General features: G+C 35.2%; 1 protein-coding gene across 1 annotated transcript in view; it reads right to left on the bottom strand.

The window, feature by feature from the left end:
- Positions 1–745, bottom strand: part of oprd1a (opioid receptor, delta 1a) — a 30861-nt gene extending 30116 nt beyond the window's left edge. The window contains exon 1 of the mRNA NM_131258.4: positions 263–745. Coding sequence (NP_571333.2) covers positions 263–501 — 239 coding nt within the window. The 5' untranslated portion in view covers positions 502–745. The remainder of the gene's footprint in view (positions 1–262) is intronic.
- Between the last annotated feature and the right edge of the window lie 18823 nt (positions 746–19568).

Raw genomic sequence — 19568 nt, 5'->3', positions numbered from 1 at the left:
AACTAAAAAAACTGCAGATTACGTTCAGATAGATGGATGGATGGATGGATGGATGGATGGATGGATGGATGGATGGATGGATGGATGGATGGATGGATGGATAGATAGATAGATAGATAGATAGATAGATAGATAGATAGATAGATAGATAGATAGATAGATAGATAGATAGATAGATAGATAGATAGATAGATAGATAGATAGATAGATAGATAGATAGGAGGACGGACGGACGGAGGAATTAACGTTTTGTCTTGCTTACCTGACCACCCCGTACATCACTAGGATGTTTCCTAAGAGTCCCACAACGCAGATAACGGAGTAAAGAGCGGTGATGGAAATGGCGATGATGATTCCCGCGGGGCTCTTTACCGGGTTAGGTTCGGTGTAGTTCCTCCCATCAGGAACGAAACTCAAAACGTCGTCGGGAAAAGTGACATTAAACGGGTTAATGGAGTAAAGGTCGGGTATGTCAGCACCGGGAATGACGGACGGCTCCATCGCTTCACGGACTCTGCCCGCTCAGTGAGGGGCTGGAAAGTTGCGTCTTGCGAATTCAACTTCTCGTTTTCAAAAGCGGAGACAAAGATGTAAAACGAGCACGGTTTGTGTGGGAGTCGACGCGTGTTTAATATAAACTAAAGTTCATCTAGGTAGAGTGAGAACGAAAGTTTCCCGCGGTTCAGCTGCCGTCCATCCACAGGTGTGAGATGAGCTGTGCTGTGCTCCTCTGATCTGCTCGAAGGTGCGAACTTGTGTTGCTGTCTTATGAGAGAGAGAGGGGTGAGGGCTCTACTACGTCAACCTGCTGTAGCTATTCGGGTTCCCGACATACACTTGACTACTTATATAATGAAACTCCCCACGGGAATCATCAGGACCAAGAAAGCAGACGTTTGACAGCAGCACAGAATAAGCTGAGAAGTAATGGGAAAAATTACTGGAAGCAAAATGGATATAAAACACTGTATCTGTAACGTTTACCACTGTCTTTGTTTTACAGTTTTTCTTTACAGGTTTTACAGTAGCTTTGGTGCATTTCTCACAACACTATTTAGATTTGCACAACAGTTAATGCATTTCTCAAACAATTAAAAACTGCAAAACTTAGTTGATAACCTGCAAAAGTGTCACTTGCTCAAAATGGATAGCTCATTCCTCAAAAGCAAGTATTGATGTTAATAAAAATGTCAGTGTCATCAAGATGAGAAGTCCTGCCACCATTGTTTATTAACAAAATAGTCAAATGGCTTTGTCATGTTTTTTTTATTATTATTATTATTATTATTATTATTATTATTTTGACGTTTACTTTGATTTTTTTTTTCCAATGCAAAAAGTCAAATTTTGGTGACATCCTGAAAATGCTTAATACAGCATATGCTATTTGCACAGCCATTTGAAAACTGGCAAAGTTAGACATCACTGCATTTAGTGAGGTATCTGAGTACAAGACACTGAATATGTATGTTTCACATTTTTACTGCATATGCTCTTTGCAATTCTAGTTTATTTACAGCATTGTGCAAAATAATAAATACACCCTTAATTACAACAAACATAAACTTCCTTTGGGTAGAGCTATGCACAACTGTAAACAGTATTGCAGTACATTTTGGAACTGAACCTACAACATACATAGGCCTGTAAATGATTCATGAAATTGTTCAATTTAGAAGACATTTTCAGGGTAAAAAAATTTAACATTTTTATAATAAAATTAGCTTGACAGATTTTGACAACTAGTTCAACATTTTTGTTTGTAATGACATAAGTAATGAAATGAGGACTATTAGTTTTATATGGAATGACTATTCAGCATTTACATGTTAAGTTAATTTTGACTGACATGACATAAGCAAATGATAATGTTATAAAACAGCAGAGAGATGTATGAAAGCAATTGATGCATGTGAAAAAGCATTCACAATTTGTTAGAAGGAATGAGAAACTGCTACTATGATGTGCACAAATGAGTAATTGTTTTGGGAAATACATGATCTGTTGTCCAAATGTAAATAGTGTTGTGAGAAATGCACCAAAGCCACTGACAAAAAAAAAAACAAAAAAACAGATGGCACAAAAAACCTTTTAAAAAATGTAGTTTTTATTTTTTATTTTTTTTTTTTTTACTTTGTTTGATTTTTTACTTTCATTTCAATAATTACCTTTTTAATGGGGTAACATGGGGTAGCTCATTCATTCATTCATTTTCTTGTCGGCTTAGTCCCTTTATTAATCCATGGTCACCACAGCTGAATGAACCACCAACTTATCCAGCACATTTTTACACAGCGGATGCCTTTCCAACAGCAACCAATCTCTGGGAAACATCCACACACACACTCATTCACGCACACACTACAGACAATTTAGCCTACCAAATTCACCTGTACCACATGTCTTTGGACTGTGGGGGAAACCGGAGCATCGGGAAGAAACCCACGCAAATGCAGGGAGAACATGCAAACTCCACACAGAAATGCCAGCTCAGCTGAGGCTCAAACCAGCGACCTTCTTGCTATGAGGCAACAGCAATACCTACTGTGCCACTGCGCCGCACACAATGGGGAGCTTTTTACACATTTTACACAACTTTACTAATTTCTTTTAAATATGTTTTATAATTTTGTGGTTTAGCTTATATTTTGAAAATTAGTTTTTTATTTTGTTATAAAAAGCCATTGAAATGTATATAATCTTTCTGTGACTATGCTGAAAATGTTCAGAGACTACTTTCCAAACTTCTCTGAGCTTATATTCAAGTGATTTTTATATATTCGGACTGATGTCTTTGCAAGTTGAACATCAAATAATAATTTTATTTGATTATTCATCAAATGGTAGATAGATAGAGTTTGCATGTTCTCCTCATGTTTGCGTGGGTTTCCTCCGGGTGTTTCGATTTTCCCCACAGTAAAGACAGGTGAATGAATATGGGTACTGAGCCAAAGGAAAATGATTGAATGAATGTAACAGAGGTTAATGCAGTCATCTATCAGTCTATTTATATTCTGACTGATATGATTGATTGTTTGAGAGAAAAGAGACATTTCCTTAATTTGTGTGCATGTTTACGTACCATTATTACTGTTTCTATGGTGGGTTATTACTTTTCACCCACCATATAAAATCAAACAAATCTTAAACATTCTGGCAACACTGACATTTAAAAAAAGAAAATACTTCTAGAACAACATTTAATGTACATAAATAAATAGGTTTATTTTAAATTGTGTTGTATGTATACTATGTGTAAGTTGGAGGCAGTATTTACATTTTAATCCAATGCTTTTTTTGACAATATATCATTATCTTGAATATCTGACCTTCATTCAACCACACTCCATGTTAAATCACTGAGCCTGCCATCTAGCACAGATGAGAGATAATCCTACTGATGGTGTCCTGCACTTCTGCCAAACTCTATTGCCAGTTTCACGCAGACATACACCTCTTGAGTGGCCACCATCTGGAGACCACAGAGAGACAATCCAGAATGAAACACTCAAAATGGAGAGACAGAATGTAGCTGGAAGCTGCAGAGAACATAATAAACATGCACTGCATAAAACGTAATGCATCAAGATCTCTCACCTGATTATGTCAGTCATTGCCAAAACACCCAGGAAAGCTTCTTCAATCCTTTGCATGTTCATTTTGAATTATTTTTGTTCTTGTCATGTCAAATTATGTGGAGTCATACTCAAGTCATCGTGGATATGAATGATGTTATTGCAAAACATTGTCAGTGTGTGAGAGAGAAAAAAGAAAGCGTGAGATTTCCAGTTCCATTCCTTACGCCAGCAGACACTCATACTACACAGCAAAACAGATGGATTTGAGATGAGCAAGACGTCGAAGCAGATTTGCCACACTCTTGACTTCTCACACATTCTGGCCACTCATTTCACAGAAGTGCCAGTGTGTGTGTTTATATTGCAAAGGTTTATATGAAACACACTGATGAAGTCTTCATGTATATGCTTTACTTCACAGGCATTTACTGTGAGTTCTCTTTTTTCTTTCGTTTTTTTTTTTTTTTTTTTTTTTCAATAAGCCACTTGGTGAGACGGAACTTGTCCCTTTGTTTAGATAGATAGAGACAAAGAAAAATGTGTTGAATGTAACAAAGAAAGAACAAATGAATTAACAATGACAGACGATAGATAGATAGATAGATAGATAGATAGATAGATAGATAGATAGATAGATAGATAGATAGATAGATAGATAGATAGATAGATAGATAGATAGATAGATAGATAGATAGATAGATAGATAGATAGATAGATAGATAGATAGATAGATAGATAGATAGACAGACAGACAGACAGGAAGATAGATAGATAGATAGATAGATAGATAGATAGATAGATAGATAGATAGATAGATAGATAGATAGATAGATAGATAGATAGATAGATAGATAGATAGATAGATAGATAGATAGATAGATAGATAGATAGATAGATTTTGTTGAAAAAGAAAGATTGATTTTTTTTTTCTGTGGGGCTCATGAGGAGACTGAGAATTAAACGGCTGTTTGTATGCTTGCATTTTAACCATTAAATTATCCGTAAATGACTAGCATTGACTAAGTGCCATTAAAAAGCAAATCTTATTGTGGGTTTATTTATCTGTTCTTAGTTTGAAGTCATTAGCACTCACATATAATGCACTCAAGAATACATTTATTGATTTATTCTGAGAAATCTCAAGACCAAAGCTTGCTACAGAGACTATTGCTTCCTGGGTAAAAGAAGAGAGGCCATTCTCTTTGAGGGTATATATAAATATATATATATATATATATATATATATATATATATATATATATATATATATATATATATATATATATATATATATAGAGAGAGAGAGAGAGAGAGAGAGAGAGAGAGAGAGAGAGAGAGAGAGAGAGAGAGAGAGAGTGAGAGAGAGAGAGAAATTGCTTTATTGGCTATTAATAAATTAGAAAAATGACAATAAAAGTACAAGCCTAACAATAATATATTTTTTTAAAGGTCTTACATGACATTGATGCGTTGCTAAGGTAAAAGTGGTTGCTATGAGGTTTGCTGTGAGGCTGATTATTGGTTTAAGTCAAAGAAATCTACCCTCAATAAGTATTTCTCGTTCCTTTATGGTTCAACTCCTTTTCTTTGCATTTTTTCTCATCACTTCATAATGAAAGTCTCTTGGCTCACACTGTCTCATTTCTTCTGTAGTGGGAAGTATCATTCATGAACAGGATTTAGATGCACTTGAAAAATGTACATGAACCCGAAAATGTATATTTTAAGCATTATCAAACAACCTGTTTCTAAAAGACCATTACATAATTGTGGCAACATTTGTTCACTCACTGAGTCTATTGTCCATTTTATTTTTATTTGATTTCCATTAATTTGTCCACTCAAATGTTTAATATATATATATATATATTTTTTTTTTGCATGAGGCACATTCTGAAACAAGTTAGTAATTGTTGCCCTTAACAGATGAATTTCTGATAACCAGTGTAGTAAAGCAGTGCAAATCATTTTCATCTGACAGTTTCAGGAGCTGGGAGAAACACTATTCCACTTTAATTCAGGCATTACAGCTCTGCACTGTAACCGTAGCAACCCAAGGAAGAAGCACCCCCACTGGATGGCATTTGAATGGTTTCAGAAGCGTATTTGAGGCTAGGTCACTTTTGATGAGCTGCTGCTTAATGGTTAAGCTTAATAATACAGTAACTATACATTTTGAATATTCATCTTAATGCGATAAGAATAATCCAAAACTAATGTTCTTGTCAATTAGATTTAATCTAGAATTATAAAGTTTTAATCTTTTTTGTTTTTTTAAAGGTTTTGTTTTATTTTGTTTACAGTGTGTAAGTGTATTAAATAAATCTACTGTCCTTCAGGGCCATTTAAAAGGGAGCCCTTACAGATGCATTGTCCTCGATACCTTTAAGTGAACTTGTTTTAAATCTACTGAATACATTTTGTACTTTTATATGAAATTTGTGTCTCCTGCCTGCTCCTGACATATGAGAAATAAATCTGTGTGATCTTGAGGGCTTTCTATACTTCAGTTGTTGGGTTAGTATCCCAAGCGTCATAGATGGTTGCAGTGTCATTAAATTGACTTGTTAGACTTGAATGTAAATGTCTGTATGCTCACCCACTTCCATTTTAAAAGAAAAATAAATAAAATAACTTTCCCTCAGCCTAATTGCACATTTATTTCTGCTCCACCAATTGAAACTGTTTTTTTTTTAATATAGTTTGCATAAAAAGAGCAGGACATTTTTATGTGCTGGAAAAAGGTGCAATGAATCATGTCTAGATTAAGCATTTTAAAGTCTAAATATTCATTCATTCATTCATTCATTCTTCTTAGTCTCTTATTTATCCGGGCTATTCACAGCAGAATGAACCAAGAACTCTTCCAGCATATGATTTATATGGTAGATGCCCTTCCAGCCACAATCTACACACTCTCTTGATCAAACTTACACACACACAAAGGCCAATTTTGTTTACCCAATTCATCTATAAATGCCACCACAGCACTCGAAAGAAACCCATGTGAACACAGGGAGAAGATGCAAACTCCACACAGAAAGCCAGCTGGCCCAGCCGTGGCTCAAACCAGCGACCTTCTTGCTATTATTGTTATTTCTTTCTTATTTCTTTTTGGATTAGTCTCTTTATTAATCAGGGGTCTCAACAACATAATGAACCACCAACTTATGCAGTACATGTTTTACGCAGTGGATGCCCCTCCAGCCACAACCCAACACTGGAAAACACCCATACAGTCTTGCCTTCACTATACAGCCAATTTAGCTTATTCAATTCAACTATACCACATGTCTTTGGATTGTGGGGGAAACCAGAGAACCCGGAGGAAACCCACGTGAACACGGGAAAGTATGCAAACTCCACACAGAAATGGCAACTGATCCAGCTGATCCGGCTTGAACCAGCGACCTTCTTGCTTTGAGGCAATCATATTACCCACTGCACCACCATGACACCTATTATTATTATTATTATTATTTATTGAATTGGTAGTTGTGTTGATTAATTTTAACATAACTCATTTATATCGTCTTAATTGGAATTTGTAACAGTTGGAAGGTACCATTTTCAATTCCTTCAGGTATGGTATTCAAGCATTATTGTCATGGATCTGCAGCTTGAATCACCATGAGACAACAGAGTAGACAAGCAAATCCAATTTTAACAGGAACACATAAGAAAGATGGGAATGGACTCAGAACATGGGCAAAACAGGCACAGGTAATTAGCCAAATGAACACAGGTAGTCAACTGAAACTGGTGCAACTGGTAAATCTAATGGACCATTAACAAGATGCCTTGTACAGATATCATCAGCTTAATTCCTTTAAAAACATGTACATCGTATTATATCATCTTTGCATCCAATTACAAAAAACTAAGAAAATTTGACATTGCTCTCTCTTCTGGCTGCCGTTATCAGCCTCACACTATTTTTTTCTTCCTTTTTCTGAAAATCTGGATAACACTATTGGGTAACACTTTAGAATTACTATCTGTTATAACTAGTTAATAGTCCATCAATAAACAATTAGTTGATGAGTTATTAATTACTTTTTAAATTAGTTAATAGTTTGTTAATTATTTATAACTATCCATTATAACTAGTTAATAGTTTATTAATAAACTGTTAGTTAATGAGTTATGAATCACTTGTTAAACAATAGTTATTAGTTTGCTAATTATGTATAACTATCTGTTATAACTAGTTAATAGTCCATAAATAAACTGTTACTTAATGAGTTACAAATGACTTGTTTAATAAAAGTTAATAGTTAGTTTGTTAATAGTTTATTTTTAACTGTACCTTATAGCCAATTGATAACTTGAAGTTAACTATTTGTTAACAAGCTACAAATTACTTGTCAACTGTATTTTAATGATTTATAATTACTACTACTGCTACTACTAATACTATAACCACTTTTTGTGCTAAACAAATAAAACAAAACAAAATAAATAAAATAAAATAAACAAAATAAAAAAAAAATATTAGAAAAGTTCTACAACGTTTCTCTGGTATTATTAGATGGTAGACAAACTATGAACAGCTGATCTTTTAATTGTGGGTTAATATATTAGTAAAGTGTTAGTTATTAGCTTATGTGTGTTATTGGGACGTTATTCTAAAATTGCAACTATTCCTCATTTACTAACAGTTAATAAATAATGAATAGTTTCAACTAGAATAATGTCTCAGCAACATCTATAAAGTATTATACTTAACAAGTTTTTAGTAAGTAATTTACTAGCTGCTTGTTAATAATCTAATACCAATTTATTAGGTATAGTTATAAATTATTGAAACACGGTTAACAAGTCATTTATAACTTGTTAGCTAACAGCGTTTAAGTTATCTTTTGACTATCTATAAGACACATTTATAAATGATTAACAAACTATTCACTTTTATTTAACAAGTCATTTATAACTCATTAACTAACAGTTTATTAATGGACTATTAACTAGTTATAATGGATAGTTATTCTAAAGTGTTACCCACTATGGTTGTGTTTTATTCTATTATTTGAGCAAATAGGAATGCAAAAATGTACTCTACCGTTTACTGTGTTATATGTTTACTCAGCTATGTAGACTTCCACTGTTGAGAAACCCAAAATTGTAAAAAGCGTCCATGACAATTGAACAACAAAAAACTAGATCAAAGTAAAGGCACAAAACGATTCTTAAAGTCAGCGAAAGATCAAATGTACTCTTCTTCATATGTAAATAGCAGTACGTTTTTTTTTTTACCAACAATGCATCTTTGCACTTCATTAATTTGAAAAAATAATTTGCCCTCATCATTCATTCATTAATTTTTATGTCGTTTTAGTCCCTTTATAAGTCCGGGGTCGCCACAGCGAAATGAACTGCCAACTTATCCAGCAAGTTTTTATGCAGCGGATGCCCTTCTAGCTGCAACCCATCTCTAGGAAACATCCACAAACACATTCACACACACACTCATGCATAACGGACAATTTAGCCTACCCAATTTACCTGTACCGCATGTCTTTGGACTGTGGGGGAAGCCGGAGTACCCGGAGGAAACCCACGCGAATGCAGGGAGAACATGCAAACTCCACACAGAAGCGCCAACTGAGCCGAGGCTAGAACCAGCGACCTTCTTGCTGTGAGGCAATAGCACTACCTACTGCGCCACTGCTTCACCTGCCCTCTTTGAGAAGTTACCATAACATTCCCTTCTCACAAAAAAAAAAACTTTTCTTTATTTCTGGTCACATGGAATGCCTCTAGGGCAGGGCTATCAATGTGTCTTCACACAGGCAGTGGCTCGAGTGAATATGATCTTTCAGATTTTCAATCTAAAAAAAATAGCTCTTCATTCTCAGGCATCTGAAAACATTCTGCAGGACAGGATGTCAATGGTGATTCTAGTGGACAATAATCTTCTACAACAAACTAGCATCCAAATCTTCCATTCTGTTTGCAACAGCCATCTTCCAATGACACAATCAATTCACCAAAGGAAGAGGCACCGCTACATTTCTGTTTCAGAAACCATTTAAGCGAACGTACAGAGAAATCACATTACACAGTCCAGACATATTCCTTCCTAGCGGAACAGGACAAGTGATAGATAGGACTACAGAGGTGATGATGGTGGGAAGAACCAGAAGGAATAATGGGAATGGGCAGGCAGAGAAGATTGCCAGGGAAAGTAGATGGAGGGAATATGGAGTATGGAACCTGGAGCAAGAAACTGGTGGAGACCCAGAATGCAGCCAGGAGGACAGCATAGTATGGAGCTGAGAGAGGGAGGGGGAAGTTTGGGCAAACGGAATCATAAAATTCCCTTCACAGAGGAATGATTTAGAACCACTGCAATAGAGCATTAAAAAAAAAAAATAACTTCATTCAAAGAGCCACTTTAAAGAAATAATTTTGTGATATTTGGTTATGAATTTGTATTGTGGATAGTTGCATATTTGAAGGAAACATCATAAGGGATTTCAATCCCCCCCACACACACACGATTGTCAATTGTATAATATATGGATACTCACTCTTGACTAGATTTTGTAAGGGCCCATCTATTAGTCTTATGACGAAGCTAATATCATGGGTGAAGGTTAAATGCGTATAAACCTTTTAGCACGTGAAAAGAAATATTTTTTTTTCCGTTAAAATTTATTTTGTTTCCAGCACCGAAGTTTAAACTGACTCCATTTTATAATAATTTTTAATTTAGATTCATCTAATTCAAATTGATCACCTTATAGGTCGTGATTAGGTCTAATTTAGATTGATTAACCTAATAAATTCTTATTTTTAGTTAATGGTTCATCGTTTACCCGAAGTCGCTTAGAGTCAGTATGCTGGCCAGTTACATCTGCTCAAGGACACATCCAGCCAGTTCTGGTCCTTAGATAGATAAGCTAATTTTTTTAAGTAATAATAGGCCTTCCCATGCTTGCTCATACTTAAAGAAAGTTTGATTTAGCTTAGCTAGAAGATATAACTGTAAGCTAATTTCCTTTAAGTAATAATAGGCCGCCCCATGCTTGCTCATACATAAAGAAAGTTTGATTTAGCCCCTAGATTATATCATACAGTCAGTGATTGTCAGAAATCAACAGGTCTCTAATGCTGTGCCTATGCTCCATCCATTGAGCCTGAATGTATGACTTATCCTGGTTGTAGGCTGCGGAAACATCAGTCTAAACAATCTACTAAATTTAAGTGATTTCAGGATATATTAGAGTTAAACAATAATTTTACATTTATTTGCCAGGCAAAGATTTTCCATTCCAAGTCACATAATAAAACAAAATAAGCCAATCAAGATTCTACAACATAAATTCCTGAAAGATACAATTAAGAGTTAGAGTTTAATACCTGACCATGTGGAAATACATTGTAGCATATACATCCTGATGCAGAGCTCAGAGACTTATACACTGCAATGGGATATCCTGGTTACCGAATCCCGCAGACACTTCTCCATATTTCCCTTAAATACTCAAAATCTCCATAAATTCAAGACAACAAAAGCTTCACCAAAACTCTTGTCTGGTCATGAGTTGATGTGAAGACCATTTTCCCTGGTGAGGAGCATCTGGCAAAGATCTTATCAAAGTCAAAACCCATTTTACTTTTATAAGGGAGATTGTAAAATATTACAGTGAAATTAGGACCACTTTACCAATCACACAGAGACACCAAACACCAAACATGAATATAGAGCCACAAGATACACTATATTAAAATCTTAGACATTCTGTGTGGAGCTGCTCAAGTGAAGAAGGAAGGGGGGGGGTCAAGATGCAAGACAACCTGAACAACTGGTTTTCTAGCTAATCTAATCCCAGATTAGAAATTGTATTGTTTTAGTGCCTGACCTCGTAGTCTTGTCTCATGTGGAGTTCCATAACAGTTTTCAGGATTTAATATTATGAAGAGATATAGCCATCCTTACAATATCAATGGATGAACATTATGTGGAAATGTTAGACTAATCTCCCAGTATTACCAAACTAATCACTGTCATAGCTGAAATGACAATGATGCTGTTAGTGCTCAATCAAGCCAATAATGATAAAATATGTGACATTTATCATCTGACTGCAGTGCTTAAGATAGTGAAAACATTGCTAACAAATCATTTAAATGCAAAACCTTGAGCGCAGTCTTGGATTTAAGGCAGAAATCAAGCATGACAGCAATATTTGACAGTGAATAAAGAGGGTGCAGAAAAAACTGCACTTGTCTTTTTATAGTGTTCAAAATTAATTCTCAATGCCAGACCAGCAGCTAAAAATTTTATTTATTTTATTTCACATGCATCCTTCTCTGAGGTCACAATATTTAAGCAAAACACACTTCAGACAAAATGGGGAACAAAAGTGCTTGGCAGTTATTTTATTTTTGAGTGGTGCTTGCTTTGTAACAAAGGTACAAAGGTATAACCAGATTTTAGTGAGGACACTTTTGATTTGGCTGACTGGTAAACATCTAATAACTTTCCAAAAACACAGTAGTAACCACGTAGCACTGCCATGTTGGGTTGGGCACCGAAACCCGGTGCCATTATAGCACCGTTACCTTTGTAATCGGTATGTAACGGATCAAATCAGCATATGAATTTCGGTGCCTAATTTCGGTGCCACTGGTGCTGCGACAAGGATGTAAGAAGCATCAAGGGGTGCATCAAAGGCACACATAGGTACTCGTTGTCACACCATCTCTAAACATTTAATTCTTAATAACTTTGAGGAATACGAACAGGCGATGTCAGGCGTTTGTTCTTGTTGCTTATGGAACGGACGCACGCAGTACAGCACATTCGGTGAGCGAGAGCGACTCTCTTCAGATCAACATGCATTCATCAAATTTGCTTAAACTAAACGTTCTAAAGCGTATTTTACAAGCAATGACTCTGACACTGCAACGAGAAGCAGATGCTTTACAAAAGTTGCGTGTAGGGGGAAACACGTCAAACTTAATGACACAATTGAGGGCTCAAATGCAGAGGAATCTGACATAATCTGGCACTTTTAATGAGTACGTACATGGAAACCGATGCTCTGATTTTAATATGATTTAGACAATACTCTGATTTAGAGTCTAGACTACCATGTGAACAGTGATTTTTGTTAATCTTTAAAGGACCACAGACACTTGCGTCACGAAATGTGAAGATTTTTTTTCTTTCCATTTAACGTGCGGTATCAAATTCCATGTAAAGAGCACTCTTCCACCAGTCCCCATGTCAACAAGCTTGGCCCCCTTAAATCTGGACACGTATTTTTGTGTCAAAACACCACGGAGAAGCAAGATCAGCCATCGGTGGCAGACTCCTGAGATATGACTGAGGCCTCTCTCTCTGTGCATTCTAGGTGTCATGTGCACTCGCTCTCTCGGGCACTCGCTCCCTCGGGCACTCGCTCCCTCTGATTTCTTGTGCACTTGCTCTCTTTATCATGACGGTGCTGCCCGCATTTGCCTAGTTTATTCGTCAACGGTTGGCGTCCAAATTGACACAGGTAATATCAATTTTAACACTTTTAATATAGGAAGTCCTCGGCTATGCAGAGACCATTATTAATTAGAAATAGTGTACATAGTTTGGAAATGCAGTATTGAAATTACAAACAGTCGGCAAGTACCAAAGAACAGAAGTAACACATTGCTCAAATGTAGTTTTCAGTCACGCTCATGTAAGTGATATTCACCTCGTTTAGTTTTGCCTTCATTTATTTTTGATGTTCGCCTTTAGCACATGGTTTATTTACAACACATTTTAAACATAATAGTTTAACCAATTTCTAATATCTACTTTTTTTAATCTTTCCCATGGTGACAGTCAGTGCATAACATTTTACTAGTTATATATAATATTTATATAAAACCTTTTCACAGGTAAGTAGTAAGCTAATGTAATTTCACAATGCAGGTCTTAAATTCATGCTAACCAACAAATGATTGAAGGAAATATATTATTGTAATTAGAATATATAAAATATGAATTGGTGTTTACTTTAAACTTTATTATATTGTTCTATGAAAAATTATTTTTTAAAACATTTTGTCAAATAAAAGATTTTTCCAGAGTCGTCCACCATAATTTAGTGGCTCAAAAAGTATCAGTTCGTTTTGACACGGTATCATTTTAAATGTATTGATTTAGCACCGGTATCGAAATAACTCCAATCGATACCCATCCCTACCGCCATGGAAACCATTCAGAACATCATCAGAACACCTTTGCAACTATAGGGTTTTTCTCACCAGGTAATTACAGGATCTCAGTCATAGGAACTAACTGCAAGGCATGATTGCTGAGGATTATTTCCCCCTTGACCATTTCCCTGGTTTCATTCACACTGTCAGTGGGAACTCTGATGTGTTGTAAGCTGGATGACAGTGACATCAATCACTGTATTCAACAAAATTAACAAATAGAGGTTGAAAAACACTGGGATCAAAGCTGTGTTTTTATTGCAAGTTGCATGTTTTTTTTGGTGATGGAGATAGAACATAGACGTAGAAGTTATGCCATTTAAAAAAAGAAGGACTACTCATACAACAGACAGTAGTAATAATCCTGAGGAAAAGAATGCAACAAGCAAAATGTTCATGTTGCTAACATTGCCTTTTTAAATGTGTTTTACTTGTAACAGTAAATAAAGAGCTGATGATTCGTATGGTGTTCACCCAGTCAGGCTCTTACATCACTGTCCTATATGCTTTGAAGTAGAAACTAATAACCCTGTTTTAATTTCAGAATATGCTGGATATGTATGTTTTGGGGCATGGCAGCTGGTTTGACCTCTTTCTAAACAAGCTATGAGCTGAATAAAGATGGTCATAAGTAGGCCCACACAGAATTTGCAAATACAGAATTCCACAGATTTCTGCAGATTGTTAGCCCATCATTGAGTCTGTTTATTTACTTGTGTAAATGTGTGTGAATTAATATTTATTCAGTTTTAAAATTAATTTCAGTAATATTATTTACTATTATAAAAATGTTCATTTGATGTATTTACAATACAGTTTGTAAAGCAATATTTTCTGTTTTTGGTCACACTTTACAATAAGGTTCATTAGTTAATGTTAATTAATGCATTTACTAACATAAACAAACAATGAACAATACATTTACTGCTATATTTGTTCATGTTAGTTAATGTTAGTTGATGAAAATACAGTAGTTCATTGTTAGTTCATGTTAACTCATGGTGAATTAACTAATGTTAACAAGCATGGATTTGAATGTTAATAAAGTATTAGTAAATGTTCAATTATGATTAATAAATGCTGTACATGTGTTGTTCATGATTAGTTCAAGTAAGTAAATGCATTAACTAATGAACCTTATTGTAAAGTGTTACCCTGTCTTTTAGTAGATATAGTATTTGAGAGACTTGCTTTGTTTACCCAATAAGTGGATCTAATTCGATGTGCATTGTAAACATTAAATGCAAGTTAAAAAGGTATTATTTTTTAGTTTAATATATTAAGTTTTTAGTTACGATACTCCCAAAAAACATTCTGCAGGTGCAGATTCAGAGTGGGCCTAGTCATAAGCAACTTGATCAAGACTAGTACATACCCAGTTTAAACCAGAAAGCAAAGCAGCAGCAATGCCTCAAAACGTACCTAACAAGCTTTTTACCCCTGGGATACTTCTCAGAATGGCATTCCTAAAACTAAAATTGCCTGTTCCTGTGGTGCAAACAATTGCTCCAGTGCAAAATTGTTAAATATTATAATGCACTGGCAATCAATTACAACATTGTGCAGGGTGTATTAATTTTATATCAGCATGAGGTTGACTCTGTAATGTTAAAGCAGCACGGGTTCCACCTTTTGTCAAACCCATTCTACTGTTTTATTTATTTATTATTATTATTATTCTGTTTAGCTGTCTTTCCCTAGCAGTTTGCAAAGGCATTTATTATTTAGAAAAAAAAAAACACTCAAAAAGTGTAAATAAAGCATAATTTGTTTTTAATAAGAACAAAAGATTTTTGTTTTGCCTTTAGTAAGGCAGCATCTATTTAATACTCAAATTTACATTCAATATGGTGTAATCAAATACTGCATAATGTTTAATTAAATAATATGTTTATTTATTTTGCATAGGTTTCATAATGTAGCCAAACCTGCCACTATTTCCATAAAAAATAACAGGGTCTACATTTACTGTAAGAAAAATACACATATTTTTTAAAGGTAGTGTAAATAGAATTTATGAATACTTACATTTATTAATTGCTTAATTATTACTCTAATTGCTATTGCACTATTCAAAATATAATATCTCCCCATTTATGAATACAACACAAGGGTTAAGAGCAAATGGCTATAGATTATATTTAAACAAAAGGAAATAGCACATTCTTTTAAAGATAGATGATATTTACAACAAGTTAATGCCAAAACCACACACATACTCACAGCAGGCTCTGAAAGGAGGAGATAAAGTACACAGGATCTATATTTCCACAATTCCATGTATGCTCTTAACAGAAAATGTTGAGATGTATCATCAGACCCAAACACCATATGGCAGTTGATGCAAATAATATACTACTGCCTGTAGTATTCATGTGATGGATTCAAGGTTGGAAGAATTCAATGGGTATGCAACAAAGCCCAAAAGGAAAGTTAGAGGCTTTAAAGCCCGGGTCTCATGAATCAAGAATAAATCTATATGAATTTCTTCTTATGGTTATATACAATACAATTAGTTCTAATATGCACATTAATCTTCAGTTGGGTGGGTTGAGAAATTTGTTTCTGTTTTTAACTTGGATCTTAATATTTGAGGATGGATTCTGGAGTATTTAGTATGACGTCTGCAGTGTGCCAGAGTCAATGGTGCTCTTTCTGACTTCCAATATTGTTCCACTGGGTCCCCTCAAGGTTGTTGCCTCTCTCCTCTTCTGTTCATCATGTATACTAATGATTGTCGGAGTATGTATGGGAAAAAGTTTGCTTCCTGGTGTGATAGATTTTCTCTAAAGTTCAATGCAAGTAAAACAAAAGACATGATGATAGAATAGGCTTCTCTTACCACCAGCATAACAAATATTAAAGGCTTGGACATTGAAACATGACACACATAAATATCTAGGGGTCGTAATTGATAATATGTTGACATTTCAACCTAACACCCGGGCTGTCTTTAAAAAATAAGTTGAATAAAGACTGTTTTTTTCTGAGGAAACTTAGATTGTTTGTACCTCTATGATGACACTGTTTTATAAACAATTTATTGAATCGGTTTCACCTTTTTGCATTGTAGCTTGGTAAGGTAATCTGAGTGTGTCAAGTAAGAACAGGCTGAGCAGCCTGGTGAAGGTGGCAGGCAAGATCATCGGTTTTAACCAAACTGGTCCAATGGTAATTTACCATAATTATGTTTTAAAGAGAGCTCAGGGTATTCTATGCACCCCGGATCACCCATTGTACTCTGTGACAACAGGACGTTGTTTTAGAGTTCCTATTTGCAGGACAAATAGAGTTAGAAATTCTTTTATAATGGTGGCCATTAGGTCATTAAATGAGTCCTGGGGGAGGGAGATGCACCTACATAATGATGTATGGTATGTTGTGTGGTAAATATTTTATTAATGTGTACATGGAACATCGCCTGTGTTATGACACCTTGCTGCAGTTTTAGTTTCTTTAAACAGGATAATAAAGTTGAGTCTGAGTCTGAGGTAAGAGCAGATGCTGCCATTGTAAATGAATGTGTCAAGATGCCCGGTCTCCTTAAATTACATTGATTTAAAGCTGTACTAAACAGCTTGTTATGCATATTCCTTAAATTTTTAATGTATTTTCATAAACACAGTAAAAACATCAATTAATCTGAGTTGTTACATTCAATTAATCAATCCATCAATCAATCAATAATTCCATGGTTTGTCAACAGTTTACCCCATAATTTGTGTTGGAACAACCCAGAGGTTTTATAGTGTATATACACTAATCTGCTTATGGCAGTCATATGCACAAAAGTTGTTGTTTTTTCTAAAAAAAAAAAAAAAAAAAAAAAAAAAGTTTGAATCTGGTATTAAAGCATTCTTGCTTCTAATGTGTTGTAGCCTGGAGTGTTTATACTCACTGTTTCTCTATCCTCTGGAGAAACGGTTCCGAAAATGTTATTGTGAAAGAAAGGCTACTACAAAGGGGGGCCTATTTTTTTATTTATTTTTTTTTGCTATTGCCCCAGGGCCTAATGCATTCTTAATCTGAGCCTGGATGGTCTATCAAAGTTTTATCAGAGGTCAAAGATTTATACTGGCAAAATATAGACAGAATATGTGCAGAGGGATTCTCATTCATTCATTTTCTTTTCGACTTAGTCCCTTTATTAACCTGGGGTCGCCACAGCGGAATGAACCGCCAACTTATCCAGCATATGTTTTATGCAGCGGATGTCCTTCCAGTTTTCCATCTCTTAAAAAAGAAGAGGGAATCTGTACCACAATACCCAAACCATTGGGATTTGCATTTTTTTTTAGCATAAGTTTTTACCCTGACCTTTCTCTAAACATACAACAACAACATAAGAAAAATAATACAAAAGCAGGAAAGAGATTAAAAGTTTACGTAAACTAAAGCAACTTTAAAAATGACATTATATCTTAAACAGTACATGTGTTGTCAGCATTTCAGGATTATGCAATTCCATTGATGACATAGAGAATTGTATTCAGAAAGCATTTTGAATATGTTTGATGATTGACCACCATCGATTTGCCATTTTGTCAGTCCAGTTCTTTTTTCTTGTGTATCATTCAAGGACAAAGACTAAAATTCCATTCTTGCTGAACCAGGAGGGCTGTCTGTGTGTAATTTGCTTGTTCTCCCCATGTTTGCATAAGGTTTCCTCTGGATTCCCTGGTTTCCCCACAGTCTAAAGATGTCATACTGTATAGGTGATTAACTAAACTGGTGGTAATGTGTGAATGGGGTAGTGTGTGGGTGTTTCCAAGCACTAAGGGTTGTGCTCTCAGTGCTAGGTTGCGGCTGTAATGTAACTGTGTAAAACTTGCCTGAATTGGTGGTTCATTCCAATGTGGTGACCCATAATACAGTTTTTCTTAGTTGTTTACGCACAATTACTCGTACTACAGACACAATTTCTACAACATGTAACTGATACACCAACCCCCTGAACCAATTCTGCTAAACTACAAGCACAATTTCTGCTTTACACTCAAATTGCTGGTTTACAACACACTTTTTTCAAAACACTACACACAATTCTCTGCATTTTGCACAATTTTCATGCAGAAAATATTTTGTTTTCACAAGGAACACACTGTCATTCACAACTGTAAAGTCAGTTGCCCTACTTTGCATACTAACTCATCACATGAGTAAACACTTGTCTCACTGAATTTCAATTTAGAAATCAGAGCTCATCTGGATCATAACTGGTTCACTCCCCACCCACAATTTTTTTGTGGTTTATCTCCTTCCATATTCTCTATTCCTCAAACCTATTGAGGAATTGTTTTTCTGTCTGGAGATGGAAAGTGTATGACCGAAATCCACACACACACGTATACCCCTATAGCAGTTGATGCTTTTCATGGCTGGATTCGCCATGCAAGGTGACATTTCCCCTGCTGCTTGGCCAGACCAAACAGAAAAGAGGATGCAGTATAGCTGCCTTTTTTTGTTTTGTTTTTTTACTGTAACTGTATTGTTATTGTATTGTGTTGGTTGGGACGAACACTGTGTACACAGTTTTTTTGTGGGGAAAATACAGTGAAATGTATTTGGTCTATTTACAATGCACTTCTGTAGGCCTATATACTGTATGTCTGTAGTAAGTGTAACACTGAACAAAAAAGGCTGACAGTAAGTCATTATGATGAATGGTCATAGTGTTTTACATTAAGCACATCAGTGTTCAACTGTTCTTATAATTGTCTATTGATGAGATGGCTTGTGTGTGTCATTTGAAAACAAAATACCATTTTGAGAAGAAATTAC

The sequence above is a fragment of the Danio rerio genome, chromosome 19 (assembly GCF_049306965.1).
Source record: "Danio rerio strain Tuebingen ecotype United States chromosome 19, GRCz12tu, whole genome shotgun sequence".
Taxonomy (NCBI): domain Eukaryota; kingdom Metazoa; phylum Chordata; class Actinopteri; order Cypriniformes; family Danionidae; genus Danio; species Danio rerio.
Note: the sequence above shows the minus strand (reverse complement) of the source record. Positions and strands in the feature narration are given on the sequence as shown.